At 39.6% G+C, this 18,508-nt stretch overlaps 1 protein-coding gene across 2 annotated transcripts in view; it reads right to left on the bottom strand.

Moving 5' to 3' along the window:
* Positions 1–645: 645 nt before the first annotated feature.
* ITGB6 (integrin subunit beta 6) overlaps positions 646–18,508 on the bottom strand; it is a 68,342-nt gene continuing 50,479 nt past the window's right edge. For both annotated transcript variants that reach the window (XM_065880498.1, XM_065880499.1), the window contains 4 exons: positions 16,918–17,015; positions 11,855–11,974; positions 6,418–6,584; positions 646–760 (listed from right to left, as the gene is read on the bottom strand). In XM_065880498.1, the coding sequence (XP_065736570.1) occupies positions 662–760; positions 6,418–6,584; positions 11,855–11,974; positions 16,918–17,015 (484 nt within the window). In that variant the 3' untranslated portion in view covers positions 646–661. The remainder of the gene's footprint in view (positions 761–6,417; positions 6,585–11,854; positions 11,975–16,917; positions 17,016–18,508) is intronic.

Below are 18,508 nucleotides of genomic sequence, written 5' to 3' on the forward strand. Positions count from 1 at the left end.
TTGTTATTTTTGTTTTTTTACTGGTGACTTCCTAATTTATAAATTACTTCTTCTTCATCTGTAAAACAAAATACTTGACTTTTGGGTACATTCAAATCCGCAGAAATTATTAACACTTCATTTTCATTCTTACACGTGGGACATTTTTGGAAGAATTGCATCCTACGGCTGAAATAAAAGTCAGCATCTCATTTTTTCATAAATTAAAAAAAAATCCTCCTTTAGGAAAGGGCAGATTTACTAAAAGTTTAGAATTCATTGGCAAGTGTGAGTATATAATGTGAGCATATGGACTTTGACTTTGCTGAGACAAAGACGTCAGGTATTCCTGCAAGAAATGAGATTCTAATTTCAAACATTTTTAAAATGCAAATCAGGCCCCCATTAATTATTTTGATGATTTTTTGAGGCATGAATGCAACAGAGTTAGTATTCCTGAAATGATCCCCAAAGTCACCCCTTTTTTAAGGATATTTCTCTTCTTGATTATTTTGAACTTGCCAACATAGTCTCTAACCTTCACACAGAGAATGACTGATCTCCAAATGACCTATTATTATCTTAAACCAACCTCATTTTGAAACAACAAAGAAAGAAAAATTAAATAGTGCATTAACATTTCATATCAGTGAAACAGACTTTTTCCGTGCGTAAAGTAGTTCTATCCATCCGTGGAAAGGTCTACCTTTTGTTTTTCCCTGTGTTTATAGGTTACATTTTTAAAGGTACTGGTGGAGCCTCTGTACAGTGGATTGGTTCCCTAAAAAAAAAAAAGGTCCAAATGAAAGTATGTATATTATGTTATTACATGGTTTTAATATAGCTAAATAATTTCATTGTGTATTACAGATTGGAAGTTGAGAGTCAGGCTCAATCTTGAAAGGCATTTGAATAGTTTTGATTAATTTGATATGTCATAATTTTAGCATTTAAAAATGTATACAACTTTATTTTTTTTATTATGAAGAACCAGTCCCATGCGTGCAACCTAGAAATCTTACCCTTTTTGGAAATGCACTAAATCGTGGATAGAAAACAAGACTTTGGCTGTTTTGGTCACTGCCGTTTTATCAGAGCTGAAAACAGTTCGGCTAGCTCACAGCAGGCACTCGGAATTTATTGAATGAATAGAATGAACCAATAGGGGACCCAAAAATGAAATGTAAAAAATAAAAATGGGAAAAGTGAACTGGTAGAAGCACACAAAGATGAACAACATAGTATCCGCCTTTAAGAAATGTGTTGCTGGTGAGAGGCATCAAACAAGGGCACAAATAATCTTGCTAAAATGAGATCAAAATTCAGGAAGAGTGACAGCTAGCTGCTTGAGAGAAGCAGAGAAAGATCCCCAGGACAGCAAACACCTGATGTGGATAGTAAAAGAATTCAGTGGCTTTTCCTTACTAGAGAATAACAGTGCGGGAAGGAGGGAGTCACAAGAGACTGACATGTGAGACGCTGGGCTCATGAAGGAGTACAGGTCCCAAGGCAGGTTGGGCAAGACAGCTTTGCCCTTGGGGCAATAGAAAGGTTGTGTGTCAAAGCCTGGATAATTCAGTTGTGCTATTTGGCTGTAGATGTGTTTCCAGGTGCCATCACCAGGACCAGAAGGACCAAAGCTCTCTAGGTGTTTGGAGAAATGCCCAGCCTGATCCTCCCACTCCTCTCCTTTGGTTTCGTTGTTCCAGGCAGGAACAATGTCTGGGTAAGGAGCAGTTTCTTCCCTCCCATTTCCCAAGGTTGACGAGGTAACGTACTTCAGCAGGTGCCTGGCACATAGTAAGTGATTAATAAATGTTGCCTCTCCTTATTAGTACTTACTTATAACTCTTCTTCACATTTGGAATTTCCTTTTCTTTTAGGTCCTAGAGAGGGTACTAAAGATATTTCCCCCCAGGGCTTTGGGACTCAACATTTCCAAGCCCATTTCTGAGTATTATGGAGTCTGGGTACCACCTCTAACCTTCCAAATTACTAAATGTTATACATTGGTCTCCTTGTCCCATGAACTGCAGACATGGTAGCAATTTCTAGGCATAGGTTTGAAAAAAACACAACTGTACTTGTCTCCTCAGTACATTTCTCTTGCCTCTCAGAGGAACTGAATGAAACTGAAAACCATTCCCTGGCCTCTCCCCCTTGTTGCCCTTGGATTCACTGCAGTGTCTTCATTGTGAAGAGGAACCATACCTGCACCTGTTTCTACATGGCCCAGAGCCAGTGGCCTGACCTCTAACTGAGTAACACGTTACCTTTGTCCATGTGCCTTTGGAGAGAGATGCTATCTCAGTAATGAAGGCAAAAAGAGAAGAGGTTACCTGGTGGTGGATGATGAGTGAAGGCCAAGTCACCATATTGCTTCTACTCCTGAGGTCAGCCTGGATAATCATAAGGACCCTACAGTCCTTATTTAGTCCTACTACAATAAGAACTTGAGATTTGGAGGGTGTAGGGCAGACTTATGTGGTCTTAGATGCAAGTGGAGTCTTGTTTACAAGCAAAAATCATGAGTAGAATTCTATTAACTTTAAGAGATTGCAAGCTATTAAGTTTAAGTTGGCTACAGAAGAATAAAGGACTCAACTGAAGAGGAAAGATGGAAAAAGTAAAATGTGTAGGCTGGGAATGTTGGGTGGGGTACTGTCCTGGAGGAATAGAGGGACTTAGGAAACAGAAAGGACACTCGGTTAAGAGTAAATAGTCTGTGAGCAGGGTCAGGGAAGATCTTTGTAGGACTAGGAGTTCTGTTGTGGGCCCCATCCCAGATCATGTCAAACATCCCACACTAAAAATAATTTATATGCACGACAAAGGAGGTGCCTTGAGTTGCAATTGGCTGAATACACAATGCTATTTTGCGGACATTTAGTTGAATGTTTAATTTTGATTATGCAGTTTTCATTCTGTGTTTTGAAGCAACTTTGTTTATCAAGGTCTACAATAATAGTGGTGGGGGGAGCATCTCTTAAGAAGCTAGTTATAGGGCCTGGGCATGCTAATAGGGTTGAGGGATGAAGTAGATCCCACCACAGTAGGAGGGTAAGGTGGAAGCTTAAAAGTGGGGAAACAGCAAGTATACATTGTCAGGGGGCAGTAGTGTTTTTTCCTGTCCTCAGCTGATGATCAGAACTTAGGAGAATGAGCTCAAACAGGATTTTGTTGGCAGGTGAAAGTGTGGCAATGTCCCACACAGCCTCCTCTAGTGCCACGTAGGTGGCAACCTCCCTACCTAGGATTTCCAGCTGAAACACAGGTTCAGGTCTGGCTCCATTTCGGGTGGGTCTGCACTCCTGCACTGTTTAGACAAGGTCAGGTTTCCCCCAACCATCTGGGGTGACCAGGCTGATTCCCCCAGGAGTCTGGGGGTTGCTAATTTAGGTTGTGGATTTTACAAAGGCAATGGCACACTTTTAGAGCTTGAAAAGTGGTATTAAGAAAGCTCTCTGTCACGACCCACAGCTCCCTTAATGATTGCCTAACTGCCAAACGCAGACTTGACTTGCTTAGCACAGTACAAATCAATCCATGACTGCAACGAATGTCAGACTGAACATTTTTTGCCTCTAGTTAATGACTTGTCATCCTAGAAAAAATGTCTAATCAAAAATGGATTTAAATATCTTCCCTCTGTGTTTTCATAAAGAATATGGATGGGGGGTGTTATTTCTAAAAGCATAATAAAAGGTAACCTTTCTTCATAGCTACGATGAAGGAAATGTTTCAGGAGGCAAGGACAAAGCTCTTTCTCATCCTGAGCTCTGTCACCTTTAGAGTCTAATGGGGGCCTAGGGGTCAGAGGTCCCACTACTGTCCCCGGAGATCCCCAGGGGTTTGAAGACCAAATTCAGTTCTTCAAGAAGAAATAGGTTTTAGATAAAAACAAAATCAAATCGGGGACCCCAAAATGGATGCACTGAGCAATATTCTTTTTTTTTCCAATCGGACATATTAGTGAAATTTGAATTGAGTTATTTGAATTAAACCTCTTTTGCATCCAAGTGAATAATTATGACCCAGTCATTATCTAGTCCAGAACATCAAACACTTGTTATTCAAAGAAACTCAATTTAACAGGGAATAATATTTTTCTTTTATGCTTTTATCTGTTTAATGCATATTTTTGTTCCATTTTAGGTGAAGAGACAGCAAAAATTCAGCATTTGAATTTCAGTCATGTTCTACATCCTGAGGGAAAACAATTCATGTTTTAGGGGAAATTAACTGTTAATTAAAATGTTATTTTAAAGATATTAATCATTTGTCAGCATTCATGCCTTTGTAGGAGAACATGAAAATATGCTGGTTAGTAGATACACATCACATAATTGCCCAAGCGCTTGTTTGCGAACACCTGCCTCTTCCTTCTAGGAGGGTCAAGGCTGTGCTTGGAAGAAGAGGCTGCAATTAGGATTTTAGCTCCACTATGGACCAACAGTTTGGGAAGTCTCTTAACCTCTCTGAGCCTCAGTTTTCTTACATTCGAAAGTGTCAAGACTACTTCACTGGGCTGGGGGTTGTTGGACTAACTAACTGCTATTGTGTTTTGCGCCAACTTAATCACATCCTTTTTTGTCTGTTTGCTTGCTTCTTTTTCAAATTCTTTTCCCATTTAGGTTATTACAGAATATTGAGCCGAGTTCCCTGTGCTATACAGTAGGTCCTTGTTGGTGATCTGTTTTATCTATAGTAGTGTGTACCTTATGGTTACCAGGGGAAAGGGTGGGGTAGGGGAGGAATAGATTGGGAGTTTGGGATTGACGAGTACACACTAATCAGATTGTTTTGCCTGGTTGCCTTCTGACCTCTGCCAGGCAGTGGATGAGAGTTAATAACAGCATCTGTGGCCAAGGGGTCAGGTGAAGTTAATTGCTCCAACACTTTGGCCTCACAGTACTAGTTTCTAAGTCACCAAACTAACCTGTCAGGTTACATTTTTACCTCGTTAGAGATGGATACGTTATATCCTCACTGAAAATCCTCACTTGACATTCCTAAGGGTTTTGTTTAATTAGGAAAAATCCACACACACAGAAAAGAAGAGGAAAGCTGTATCAAGAACCTCTGTAGACCCAGATTCAATAGTTATGAAGATTTTGCCACACTTGCTTAACTATCCCTCTCTCTCTCCCTTTTGGCTGAATTCTTTAAAAGCAAGCCCGGCCTTCACTCCTTTTTCATTATAAACCTTAATTATTTTCTAGCACAGCCTCATGCCATTATCATACCTAATTGAATTAACCATAATTCCTAGCTATCAGTCTAATAACCAGTCTATATTAACTTTTTTCCAGTTGTCCAAAAATATATATTAGAGTGTTCAAATCAGGATCAAAACAAGATCCATACATTGCATTTGGTTGTTCTGTCTAAAGGCATTTTTAATGGGAAGATAAAGTAGATAAAAATTTTCATTGTCCATTGTCCTGCACCATATATTATAGTTGTTTAAAAATAACTGCACAAGATATAAACATTCCTTATCAAGATAAATTTATCAAAACAGAAAATTCCATTTGCATTAGGTATTGAAGATATTATAGACCTAGAGCAAAAAGTGTTAACATCAATTTACTTGGGGAGATGAACCCAAAGGAGCATTGTATTTGCCTGTATTGCCTCCAGTGATATCGCTGTTTTTAGAATGAGCAATGTAAGATAATTGCTATCAGATAGCTGGACACACCATTAGAGAGAGAGAGATGAAATTAAAACCATGAAATTGTTTCTGTTGGCCTCTAGAAATGGAATTATCTCTCCTGTGGAAAAGAAACACAGAAAATTGGAGTCCTGTTTTGTGTTTGCCTACAGTGAAGAGGAGACACATAAATTACATTTATTGAGTACATGTATTTAAAAGTTAATACTTTGGGGGTTTTTTTTCAGGTAGCTGTTTAAAATTTATGTTTTTCAGAAAAACTAATTGGACGGTATTTCAAAAGTCTTCTTGACTTTGTAATTTATTATGAGTAATAAGTATTTCCACGGAAATTGGCATGAACTGTCATACTACTCATGAACATTATTCCATTAGCTCTAACAACCGATTTATGGAAATACTTAGATAGAGCACCTATACTTTATCAAATGGGACCTGCGGGATCCTCCTGGTGGTAAAGAATAAAATGCACCTTCTTGATGTTTCTAAGTAGCTATACAGTATAAGGAGTTTCACGAGACGCTTCAGAGTAGGGGAAATCCTCATTGCACTGAGAGACAAATGTATGCTGTGAGGGCTATCTGGGTCCCAGATAATGGACAGAGGTCCCTTTGTCCCCAAAGCAGAACAGAAATCAGCTGTTGGGGACGGGGTGAGAGGAGTAGAGAAAGAGCATGACATTCTAGCTCTCCCAGCTCAGAAGAAAGCCGACATCCCATCTCTTACACAGGAAAAGGAGTAGCCCCTAAGTGTGCACATACCGTTTGCCACTTGGCCTTTGACCTTTCTGTTTCAAATTTGGCAACTTCTTTCCGATCATGAAATGACACCAGCAGCTTCCAAATGCACAGTAGGACGACTCCAATGAGAAGAATAGCCAACGAAACCCCCAACATGATCATGGGAATATTCGGAGGTTTTGGACAGTCTGTGGAAGCAAAGAAAATTATATTAAGAAAGTGGTACAATTAATGCTCTGATGTAGCGAAAACACTTCTCATGAAGTTTTCCGACCATACTTTTTCTCCTTTTGTAACACCTTTTGTTTTGCTGAATTAAAAAAAAAAAAAAAAAAAAAGAGTTACTTGTTGAAGGGTAGCCCTATTCATTCAAAGTAGAACAAAAGATAAAGTAAGAGTTTAGTTATTCAAAGCAAATGGATAGATACTTGAATGGCTGACTCAAAAAGAATTCGAATTCAAAACAGTGACAATTAACACACATGGAATATTTAAAGGGTCAATAAAAAGACTATAGTTTACTAAAGATGGTCTCTTCTGGATATATGATAAAGCAGAAATGGAACGTGTTCACACAAACACACACACACACACTTACTTTTTCATGAATTTTCTTGAACCGTATAGGAGATTATACTCAATATTAAATACAACCTACCCCTGGGAAATATACTACTTGCGCTTCCTTTTTTAATATATAGACAGAAGACAATCGTGGCTTTCAGTTTTATTTCAACTCTAATGCAGTGCCCTGGTGTCCTGGAAAATTCCTGGACTGGGTTCAGGAGAGATGGGTTCCATTCCCATCTGATGGACAGTAGCTGCCTGAAACCATCAAGTCCCTCCATCTCCCTGAGCCCCAGTGCCCTCATCTGTAAAACAAAGATGTGGGAGTTTAGTGTTTCCTTAACTTCCTGATAAGTTTACGCCCAGGTGCTCACGCTTATTAAACCCACCCCTGAAATTGCTAGACCGAATCCCTGAGATTCTGATTCGGTGGGTCTAGATGGAGCCATAATTTTTTTATTATTAAAAGTATCCCAAGTGATTCTTATCTTCAGGGAAGTTTGAGGAATTAGGTGTTCTGTATAATCCTCTCTACCTGAACATTCTATGAAATGTTATTTTGACTCTATTGGTGATAGTAATATAATTTTGCAATTACTCAGTACCTTCTCTCATTGACAGCAGAATGACTAATAATACTTGCAATATGCCTGGGAGATGATACATTTCTTAATGAAACATTATAATTAAGCTCCCCCTTTGCTTTCATGGGAGAAAAAAATCCCACACAGAAATTATCATTAAATATCTGTTTCCCTCTGCAAGAAGTGAGGCAAATCCATGGTATCTTGGGAGGAAATGAATCATGCTTAGTTTATCCTAACTCTTATTGCTTTTAGATATTTAAAAAGGAGGGTTTTACACACAGGACTAGTCATGCCGTTTTCAAGGTAAGATCTATAGCTGATCTGAATTTGAGCAGAATTAATGGCCCCCTAACAGCATGATGCCTGGCCTCACACACTTTTGTTCTTTGGCCAAAAAAACCATTTAAGGAGATTATGCAGAAATAAGTAAAGGAGCTAATAAAATAGGTACAACAGTATGAAGATCTAAAGACTGTTTCCAGCATAGCAAATGAACCATGGCTGCTTCTAATAAGTTAGCAACACTCCTGCAAAGAAAGCGGCAGGCCTGTGTCAATGAGAATGTATACTGGCTACATCTTTGACTGAAATGTCTGGGGTGGGGCATAGGATGTTCCTGCTCAAAGCAAGACCCTGCAGTCAGAACATGAATTAGGAGAGCTCTCCAGTAGGGAACAAATAATGGAGAAACAGGCATGGCCTGGTGGAGATAATTATTTTAAGAACTTAGAGTCATTGGGAATTAAACATTTCTCAAGAAAGGATTTTGGCCCAAGCTCCAGAGCATGTATTACACAACAGAAATTTCCACTTTCCGTACTCTCTTTAGTATTTCTTGAGATGCTCAGACTAAAGACATTTGTAGGTGGGGCAAGACGCTTTCTCCATCACTGTGCTCCGTCCGGGGTTGCCTATTGAGTCTGGGTCAGCGCTGCGCTTAATTCTAAGGCGCTGAGTTTCTAACGCTGCCAATCTGGTTGCGCTGCCACGTGTGGCTATTGCTCAATAGTCACTAGAAATGTGACTTTTCAGAATTAGGTTTTGTGTTAAGTGTGAAATACACACAGATGTTGAAGACTTGATATGAAAAAAGTAAAATATCTCATTAATAATTTTATATTGATTGTACACTGAAATAACAATATTTTGGATGCAATGGATTAAAGAAAACATTATTAAAATTATTTTATGTTTTTTTTAATGTGGTTACTAGAAAATTTTAAATTACAACGTGGTTTGCGTAACATTTCTATGGGAGAGGGTGCCGATCTGACCTATTTGGGGGATCCAGATATTTACGATGCTTGTACAGCCAGTGAGAGGCAGTATAGCACAGTAGTTAAGAGCACGGGCTCTGGGCTAAACTGCCGGAGATCCCCAATCAGGGCTGGTACTTAATTGCTGCAGGACCTAGCAAATTATTAACTTCTCAATTTCCTTACCTGCAAAATGGAAATAATAGCAATACCTGCTTTATATGGCTGTTGAGGGTGTTAAATGAATCAATACATGTAAAACATATAGCATAACACCTGATATATGGTATTAGTAAGGGCTCAATAAATGAGAGCTGCTGTTATTATTATTATTATTACAACAAATGCACCCTTCTCGTTTTTCTATCCTCAAGACCTCAAGGGCTTGGAATCTCCAAGTTGGAAACTGTGGGTGTAACATCCACACCCATATCCCTGCTAGGAAGGCTCCCCAACTATCATTCACTGACTGTGGCTCTCAGGAATGTGGCTGAAAGTTCCTCCAAAAGGAAAAAAGATGAGTGAAGCTCTCCCTATGTTCACACACACACTGATGGTGACCCTTCACTGGGTTTTTTTTTTTTCTATTTGTTTGAAGAATACTGGGCATCCTTAATCTTCACATCCTCCTTTGTCATTTTGCCTCTTTTCTCTCCTTGCTTCCAACCGGCTACCCTGGAATTCTCTGGTCTTAAAGCTGTGAGAGGGGACTACAGATTCCTGGGGACGGGCTCTGTCCTCAGGGCCCCTGGAAGCTCCGGGCCTATCAAGGAGCTCGAACATTTACCAGGAAAGAAGCATCCTTGAAGCCGTCAGGTGACTCCTGTTAAACTTCTGGGAGGTCATTTCCCCCTCACTTTTCCCTGCTACAAAAGCATAGGGAGAATAAAAAGCTTTAATAAAAAGATATCAGGGCATCTGAGGGCTCTCGGAAAGATGGCATGTTGATGTACCACTCATATTGTGTGGATGAATAAAGAAGAAAAACCCAACAGTTCAGTAATGAGGAAGCATTTATCAACCAAAAGCATGTTTCACAAGAAAAAAAAAAATCAAAATGAAACCATCTAGATACAAAATCCCCTGTATTAAAAACAGAACCTACTCTGGAAGCTCATTTTTGTTTGAAACTTGCTTCTCCAATGGAATCAATATTATAAGGAATGGCTTTGATTTCAGGAGAACTCACTAAAGCCACTGCCACGGTCACAAACAGAAGATGGGGGTGTAGTTGAAGAATTTGACTTTATAAAATACATAATGTGGAGGCCGGTTTTCGTACTGTAAAGTATTTCCTCCTTGTACAGCAGGATTCACCTTAGATTTTCTGAACTAATGACCTCTACAATACCCTTTACATATGCATTTCAAAGAAGTCAATTTACAGAAGCTCTTCAAGAGCAAGTCTCCTGGTGCACTCTGCCCACCTGAGTGGCAAGGTCACCATCATACACTTGTCTCTTGCATTGTGCCGACCCCTCCCTCCCTGACCCTCAGCACTGCAGTGTGATACTTTTCTAATCGTGTTTGCTTGGTTAGTTCATAACGTCTTGAACTTACTTTTTGGTAATTTTGTCATTGCTTTTCACACTCTTAAGTGATGGCAGCTTGGTACTCTTGGTTTCAAATTCAGGACTTAATACTCTGTCAGCCCACAGATAAACCAGCACACACAACAAAACACATCTGTCTTCAAGCCTGCCCTTGCTGCTATTGTCTGGGCCAGAACTTAGGCCTCAAGCTTTTGAGGGAAGGAGTAGGAGGCTGCTGACAAGATCTGGAGAGGTCTGATTTAATGCAGCTGTCATTTCTGCCAGGAAGGTTTAGGGACACATCATTAACTGAAGACAGAAAAGGCGAGGCACCTGTGCGCATCTAAGAAGGCAGCCAGGGCTTTTAGGGCAGAGTCACTCAGAGGAGGTCTGGAAGCCACCTGTATCAGAGTCGCCTGGAGAAGTGTTAAAATGCAGAGTCCTGGGCCACACATCCAGCCTGCTGACTCAGGAGGCTGGCGGTTTAACAAGCTCCCCCAGTGAAACTTACTAAAAGTTAAGAACTTCTCAACAGAAGTATCAATACCTTCCCCACTAATTTCTTTTCTACCTGCTACAAGTTTCTTTCTCCCCTTCACTGAAGATGAGATTTTTATTTGAGGGTTTCCTGAGTCCCAAGCTGACTCCATGAATTGGTAAGGAGAAAAACTCACAGAAGCAACTCACAGACTCTGACTTCCTTTACAGACCACTTCCTTCCTTCCTTGTCTCTTCACATCTTTCCTGACTCAGCATTATCATTTAAAGACCCATTAGGCAGGTTATGAACTGGTACATATTTTACATGCATTATTTCATTTAATCATTGAATCAACCCTTAGAAGAAAGTACTGTTATTTTTCCCATTTTACAGATGAGGAAATAGAGACTCAGAGAGACAATTATGTTCCAGAATGCCAAGGAAGTGGTGGAGCAGGATTTGAGCCAAGGTTTGCCTGAGTCAAAGCTCATTCTCGGGCTTCCCTGGTGGCTGAGAGTCCGCCTGTCGATGCGGGGGACACGGGTTTGTGTCCTTGTCCGGGAAGATCCCCCATGCCGCGGAGCGGCTGGGCCCGTGAGCCATGGCCGCTGAGCCTGCGCGTCCGGAGTCTATGCTCCGTAGCGGGAGAGGCACAACAGTGAGAGGCCCGTGAACCGCAAAAAAAAAAAAAAAGGCTCCTTCTCTTAGACTGCTATGCTTCTCTTCCCTGTCAGTCTTTCCTAAAAACATACCTTTTGCTTTCATTGCATTTAATTGGTCCACCTTTCTACAATTCATCAGCCAGCTTTCGGGGATTGGTACAAAAACACTTCTCTTGTTCTTTGGTCTTAATAAGAGACATTGGAACATATCAAACCTTTCAACAGGTATCTTTCAGTCATTGGGAAAGTAGAGGCACTCCATCAAAATTTGGAAATGTCTTTCCTGGCAAGCTACCCAGAGCATCTTTCTGGTTGTTTTCTCCTCTCCCATGTAACATCTCTTACCACTGGCAAGGGAAGGCATGTCACCCACCTTTCTCATTAATGCTGTGAATGATGGTTTTCCCTTCATTATCTGTAGTTATTAGGAATGTAATAAGACATTCATTTTCTCCTCGCAGAGAACAGGAAACAGAACTATCCTTTGAGAAATCTGTAGATAAAAGAGTCATTCATTAGGTTAAATGAGATTCCAAAAGAGATTTTTTTTAAAGCAAAGTAGCACTGAGTTTTATTATACAAATAGGAATTTTCAACATTGCAGAATAGGAATAGAAAAGACATAGAATTTTCCCTATCCACTGAGGTTTTAGTTTCTACTCCTGTTCCAGAAGAACAGTTCCAGGTGTGGTCAGTCAGGACTGACCATCGAATGCACCCATCAAAATGATGGTGGTAGGATTTCAGTAGAGTGAAATACTTCAAGGCAGGTACGCTTAGCTGTCTTGGGAATAGGATGGCTCTGATTATGGTAATGAGGAAGCTATAAGTTCTCCTTGGCTGAGAGCATCTGGGAGGAAGCTGAGATTATATTTCAGAAAGGGACTACACAGTCCAAACTGATAGTGGTATTTCTAAAGGGGCCTTTCCCACAATGGCATAGTCAAGATTGCTGGCCACATATTGTCAAAACAGTAAATATAAATTAATATGAGGAAATGGAAATTGAAGTGTTATATGGCTCAGGGACCACCAGGATAAAGGTAAATCCCAGAATAAAAGGAGACCAGGATGACAGTGGGCCTACCACTCAGTATAGCCCTTTTCTCAATTAAAAAAAATTCAGTTTTCCTCAAATCTTTTCCAAGTAGAAGAAAAATTTTGAGCTTAGTCAAGAAGCAGAAAATGAATGTCATGACCGTAATTGATAATATAGTAAAATGGTCAGTCTAAGATGCTAATACTATTTATGAGCCATTTTAGTGATCTGGTACCTATGCCAAAATTAAGTAGGAGTTTTCTAATTAAAAAAACAAAAAACTTGTTTAAAGTTCTCCTATCTTCTAAGTTACAGACTTTTTTAATGATACTGTTACAAACACTTTTTCTCAGAAACCTGTAAATAGAATGACCTTTTGCTCTTATCCTAAAATTTTAAGACATATGATCCAAAATTAGTGTATTATGACACAGTGGGTCAGAATACAAAACTGGGACTGTCCCAGATAATCTTGGACATAGTCTTGTTAGACCTATAACTTTTGTCATTAGCTTCAACATAAAAAGATTTTAATAAAACAGAATCTACATGTGTTCCTCTGATTCTAACAAAGAAAAATTAAGTAATAGTCTATTTTTTGGTTCAACAATGCTATAGCCATAGCAAGATAGAAAATTAAGTTGTCTTTGCGTTTAATTTATAAGTTAAACATCTCATGCCAGAGTCTGTAAGAAGCATGCCTGTATTATCTATCACAACAGGGACTAGTAAAACATTTGGCATTATTAATAAGATTTCAGAGGATAAATTTAAGTGAACAAACTGTCTTTGAATCCATTAGAAGCATCTATTTACATAGGAATATTAAGAAATCTAATTACAAATTATTCTCATCTGGTCCTAAATGTTTACCATCATCCAAATCACCTCAGAGTTCTGCAGTGATGGATTCCAGGGACCCACCCTGGCTCTTCTGATTTGAGAAGTCCGTGGTTTGGACAGGAGCTTGCATTTTAGTGAATTGTTAACAGTATTTTTAATGAGGTGATTCTGATGAAGAGGTTTGGGCAGCACTGATTAGCGAAATTTGTGATATTTCATGTTTGACAGCAACAGAAGTGTATATATAATTCATACTTTGGTCATTTTTAGATGACCTCCACCACACATTCTCCTACCAAACCACCCAGTTAGCAAGGATTCATGAAGTCTCCGGGAATATGCTTTTTTTTTTTTTGTTTTGGAGTGTTCTTTTCCTTCCCTCCTCGTCTCTGCCGTGACAGTGGACACCCGCCCTGTTCCTCTCAAACTTACTTAATGGAACATTTTATTCTCAGGTAGAAAATATGTGGACAGCTCATAATACTCCTTTCAGTAATATTAATCCTGCTTTTTTTATTTTCCCTTAAAGAGCTACACTGAAGCACAGGGAGGCTTAATTTACTTGGCCAGGATTTTTAAAGTTTTAATGGAACCACTAATATGACCTTTGAGTCACGACTCCCTTCTTGCTTTAATTACTTCACCACTCCTTTTCATGACTGTTATGACTCTAGATTTAGCCTGTTTTGTAGTGTTTGGGTATTAAAATGCATTATTGAATGTGCAGTGAAAAGGTCCAGCTTGGGCTGGAGATTTGCATAATTAGCTGCTAAGGTTTTCTTTTGTTGGTTCATTAGAAATGGACCTTTCTTTTTTACCCACTTTTATGAGTGCTAGCAGTGCCGTTCTAGAATAATACGATGAAAATAAGATCTCAGGCAGTCCGTGAAATCATACTTAGAAAAGGAAGAAATGTGAGAATGGAGGTGAAAAGGCTGGGGTCTGGGAAGGTCCAGAAAAGATGTGGAAAATATAAACTGTCTGCACCATTGAATCAAGACAGCCATGTGTTTAAGACCCCGCCTTTGGGGCTGAGGCAGTAGTTCTCAGTGAAAACAGTTTCCCAAGTGGGGGGAAAAAAAAAGAGTTCTATGGTCAAATAAGTTTGAGAATCCCTCCTTACTCTAATTCCTCCCTTTGCTTCTCCTGCAAATTCACAATGCACATTTAATTTAATATACAAGACAACTCTCAGTCTTGCAAAGAAAACAAAAAGCTTAGCTTCCCATTTACAAAATTTATATGACCATGGGTGCTTTTGTCCATTTAACACTTTCAGAACTAGTGTTCCATGGAACACACTTTGAGTAACAATGCTCTGAGTACATGAATATTGGGGTAAATTAAAAACTTCTACTTCAGTAAAATGGAGTGAATAAAGTTAAACCATATGTCCTTAGAAATACTCACACAAGTCACCATAGCACAGGTGAGGAATAATTTATTCAGATTATGAAGTTTATGGTTATCTTACTTTACTCTCCATGTCCTTATCAGGGGAAGAATGGGCTGATAAAAGACCCCATGGAAGAACAAATATGTTGTGATAATTTCAAGATAATATGATCAATAACATAACTGGATGAGTAACTTGAAATAGGACTTATAAAAAGGCCCATTAGAAGAGTGACTTTTTTAATTCACAGGCTGACAAAGATAGTTTTTCTCTCGAATTCATCAAGATTAGTGCTCTAAATGGTACTGGTAATCCAATTATTATTTTTGATTTCTGAGTTAGAAATAGTTGTAGTCCCCTATTTTGAAGGTAATTTAGTCAATTATACAAGAAGAATAATGCAAAAATTTAAAATGCCACTTGAGAATCTTGTCTTCCTCTCAAATCCAAGCATTTATGATAACCTATACTCAGAAAACTGTGTATTTAAATATAGTAATTCCCTGTTCATGATTTACATGTTTCCAAGGTTTACTTCTTTTTTCCCTTCAGCACATTAGATTTCTCACGCTGCTAGTCAATTCAGTTCTAGTCATTTGCAGGGCATTTTCTGCAATTTTTTTTTTTTTTTTTTTTTTTGTACGCGGGCCTCTCACTGTTGTGGCCTCTCCCGTTGCAGAGCACGGGCTCCGGGCACGCAGGCTCAGAGGCCATGGCTCACTGGCCCAGCCGCTCCGCGGCATGTGGGATCTTTCCAGACCGGGGCACGAACCCGTGTCCCCTGCATCAGCAGGTGGACTCTCAACCACTGTGCCACCAGGGAAGCCCCATTTTCTGCAATTTTTAGTCATTTCTTTAAAACACTTGGTAAATATCCCAACTGCGTGCTGTGAAATGAAGCCAGAAGGATATGCTGAGATTTCGTACTAGTTACTAATGTGGACAGGCTACAAATCCCACTTTACTCGGTGCTTTTACTGCATCTTCCCTTCGGTATTAGTGCAAGGTACACACCGTCTTGTCCAATTTATGGTTATTTGGCATATTTATCTGAGGCACCAGAAAAGCACAGGCAAGGGGTTTCACGAGCACTAATCACGCCCCTCCATACAGGGTTATTTAACTGTGCACAGTCAGAAACCTCAATTTTAAAACAATGTTGGTAAGTTTCAAAACAATATAAATATCACTAACTTATTTCACTTTGGAAATGGATTAATTTCTGTATTCTAGCTTCGTCTATTCAAGATACATATCCTAGAGTGTCATAAATTATTGTCTTGGTTATCCCACTCCTCCTGAGATGCACCGTGGCGGTGCCTCTGAGGCGTGCAGAACAACGTCCCTACCTGAGCAGCAGGGGTAAGGCAGGGGGTTTGTGATGATGGAAAAGCAAATCCCCCCAGATGGTCCCTTTGGGAGAAGTCAGTCATCGGCTTTGTTTTAAAGTTCACAAGTTATTTTTTAAATGCATTACCAGCCAAAATACAACCAATTTACAGATTTGAGATAACATCTTGCCATTAGAAAGAATCTGATTTTAAGTAAGGAACTTCAAAAATGGCAGGTGGAAGCAAGAGCAGAGTTTGCTTAGCAGTTAAAGGTAACAGGCCCTTCTTGTAGTTTGGGACCAAGGCAACAGGGAATTAAGGATGACCATGTAATGCCCATGTTTGGGAAGCTGGGAGTAAAAGCATATGCAGGGGAGGGCAGGAAAAATGGCCACTAACCAGAAACTGCCTGGTGACTGAGAGTTGCTGTCAGAAAACCCATATTATACCTTACTTTGTCCTATCGTGAAATAAGGTAATCGGACGATAGAGGATGATTTCAGGTTAGGAGGTTAACATTTAGCTATTTCTTCAATTTTCCACTCTTCTAATTCAAAAAAATATAGCATTCTGGAATTCTCTCCAATTGCATGTGTTAAGGAGAGATGAATTTGCAACAGAGCAAATAGCATAGCCGGGACTTTAAATTGCTTGTCTCCCAAACCATCGAGTCTTTAGCCTTCTGGAATGCATTTACTCTTAGAAATGAATGCGAGTGAATTAACACCCTAGTACAAATGAGGTCGAGCTACTGAAGAGCCCTCCACCGAATTTCTGCCTCTCCAAAACTGTGCAAAGAAAGGAAAGCAATTTCAAACAAGTAGAACCTTCTTCTTCGTTGATGGTCGCACCAGCTAATTTGCATTTGTCAACACAGTCTTCTCCGGCCTGGCCATCTGCAGACAGGTAGCATTCAATGCAGCTCCTGTGAACATTATTCAACAGAGTTGATCAGTTTGTGTTGGTGGAAAATAGATACGCAGCTGGGATATTGCTTTAATGCTGTTACTATGGTTCTGGCTATAGGAGTGTCTCAGAGAGGATATTGTGTTTCGTTACTTTCAGAAAGATGGTTGGGTGATGTCCAAGAGGAAACTCCTTTATTCTGAATTCCATTCAGTAATCAGTGTTCCATGAGCCAGCCTTGATAATAGCTACTATCCTCATTCATCTGTACTGATTGCTTCTGATTGGTTAGATTAAAATTATTTTTCCCCAACAACAACAAAAAACCCAATTATTTTGGTATTTGATTTATCTATATTTTCATTAAACATTTTCCTGGGAAGGGTTTATGGTACTAGACAAAGTGTGACTTTCTTAATAGAAATGGTCTGTGTTTTAACAAGAATTCCAAGAATTCTCATACGTCCTGAATGACTATTTTAAAGATTCACTTTTCTGTAACCCTTTTGAATGCGTCCAAGCCTTGATAGGGGTATTTTCAAAAGCTGAGGATTACAGCCTGGATCCTCATTAATGCAGGTTTTTAAATAAAGGATTGCTACTTATAGAAAAGTGTATTTCCAAGAACATAGCCCAGGAATTAAGCTACTCTAATGATGTCTACACAGGAAAGTAAAGCTTAGACCCTGAATTAATCTCGTGCTGACAATCACTTTACGGATGGATAGTGTTTGGAGTAACCCAAAGCTGCAAGTTTTCTTACTGTGGGCACACATTATGCTGACCCAGGAAAGGTGTGCTCCTCTAAGTGCTGGAAACATTGCCCACGCCCACCATGCCTCGCCAAATCTCAGCTGAAACAGCACGTTCTTAGGCAAGCCTTCCCTGATCCTTATCAGTTAGTTCCCTTGTAGTGGAAGCCTCTGAATTCCTCTGCTGGAAGGGTTTAGGAGCAGCAGTCTGTGTGGAGTAGGGGTAGCAGTCTTACCTAGAAGTGGCCTTTGCACTGCAAGCACACTGCACGTATCTGGGTTATATATTTACTTGGAGTGGTTTTGCAGTGGGGCTGCTTGAGATTACGGAAGCCCTTGAAAGCTCTACACCTTTGTGCATGCCACTGATGGCTGCCCGAGCTAGTCTGGTAGCTTTATCTCCTGCCATATAGTTCCACTGCACCCTCTCTATCCCTTCTTGTAACTGTTAGCCCAGATATCATTATAATTACATTTTTAAACGTTCTGTCTTTCCCAGTAGATGCTCAGCAGCCGTGACAGCAGGAACTGTAACTGTTTCAGTATCACTGTATGTCTATGGCCTAACATGATCCCTGGCCTATAGTAAGTACTTAATACCTATTTGATAAATGAGTGCATGAAAGAATAAATAGAACAGTTTCACCTCAAAACTAACAAACACCAAGGGGATCACTCTACCCGATTTCTCAAATTCAAACTACTTGGACTATTAATTTCATGTCTTATAAACCAGATTTAAGATTGAATTATGTTTGAC

This window comes from Phocoena phocoena, chromosome 7 (genome assembly GCF_963924675.1).
Source record: "Phocoena phocoena chromosome 7, mPhoPho1.1, whole genome shotgun sequence".
NCBI lineage: Eukaryota > Metazoa > Chordata > Mammalia > Artiodactyla > Phocoenidae > Phocoena > Phocoena phocoena.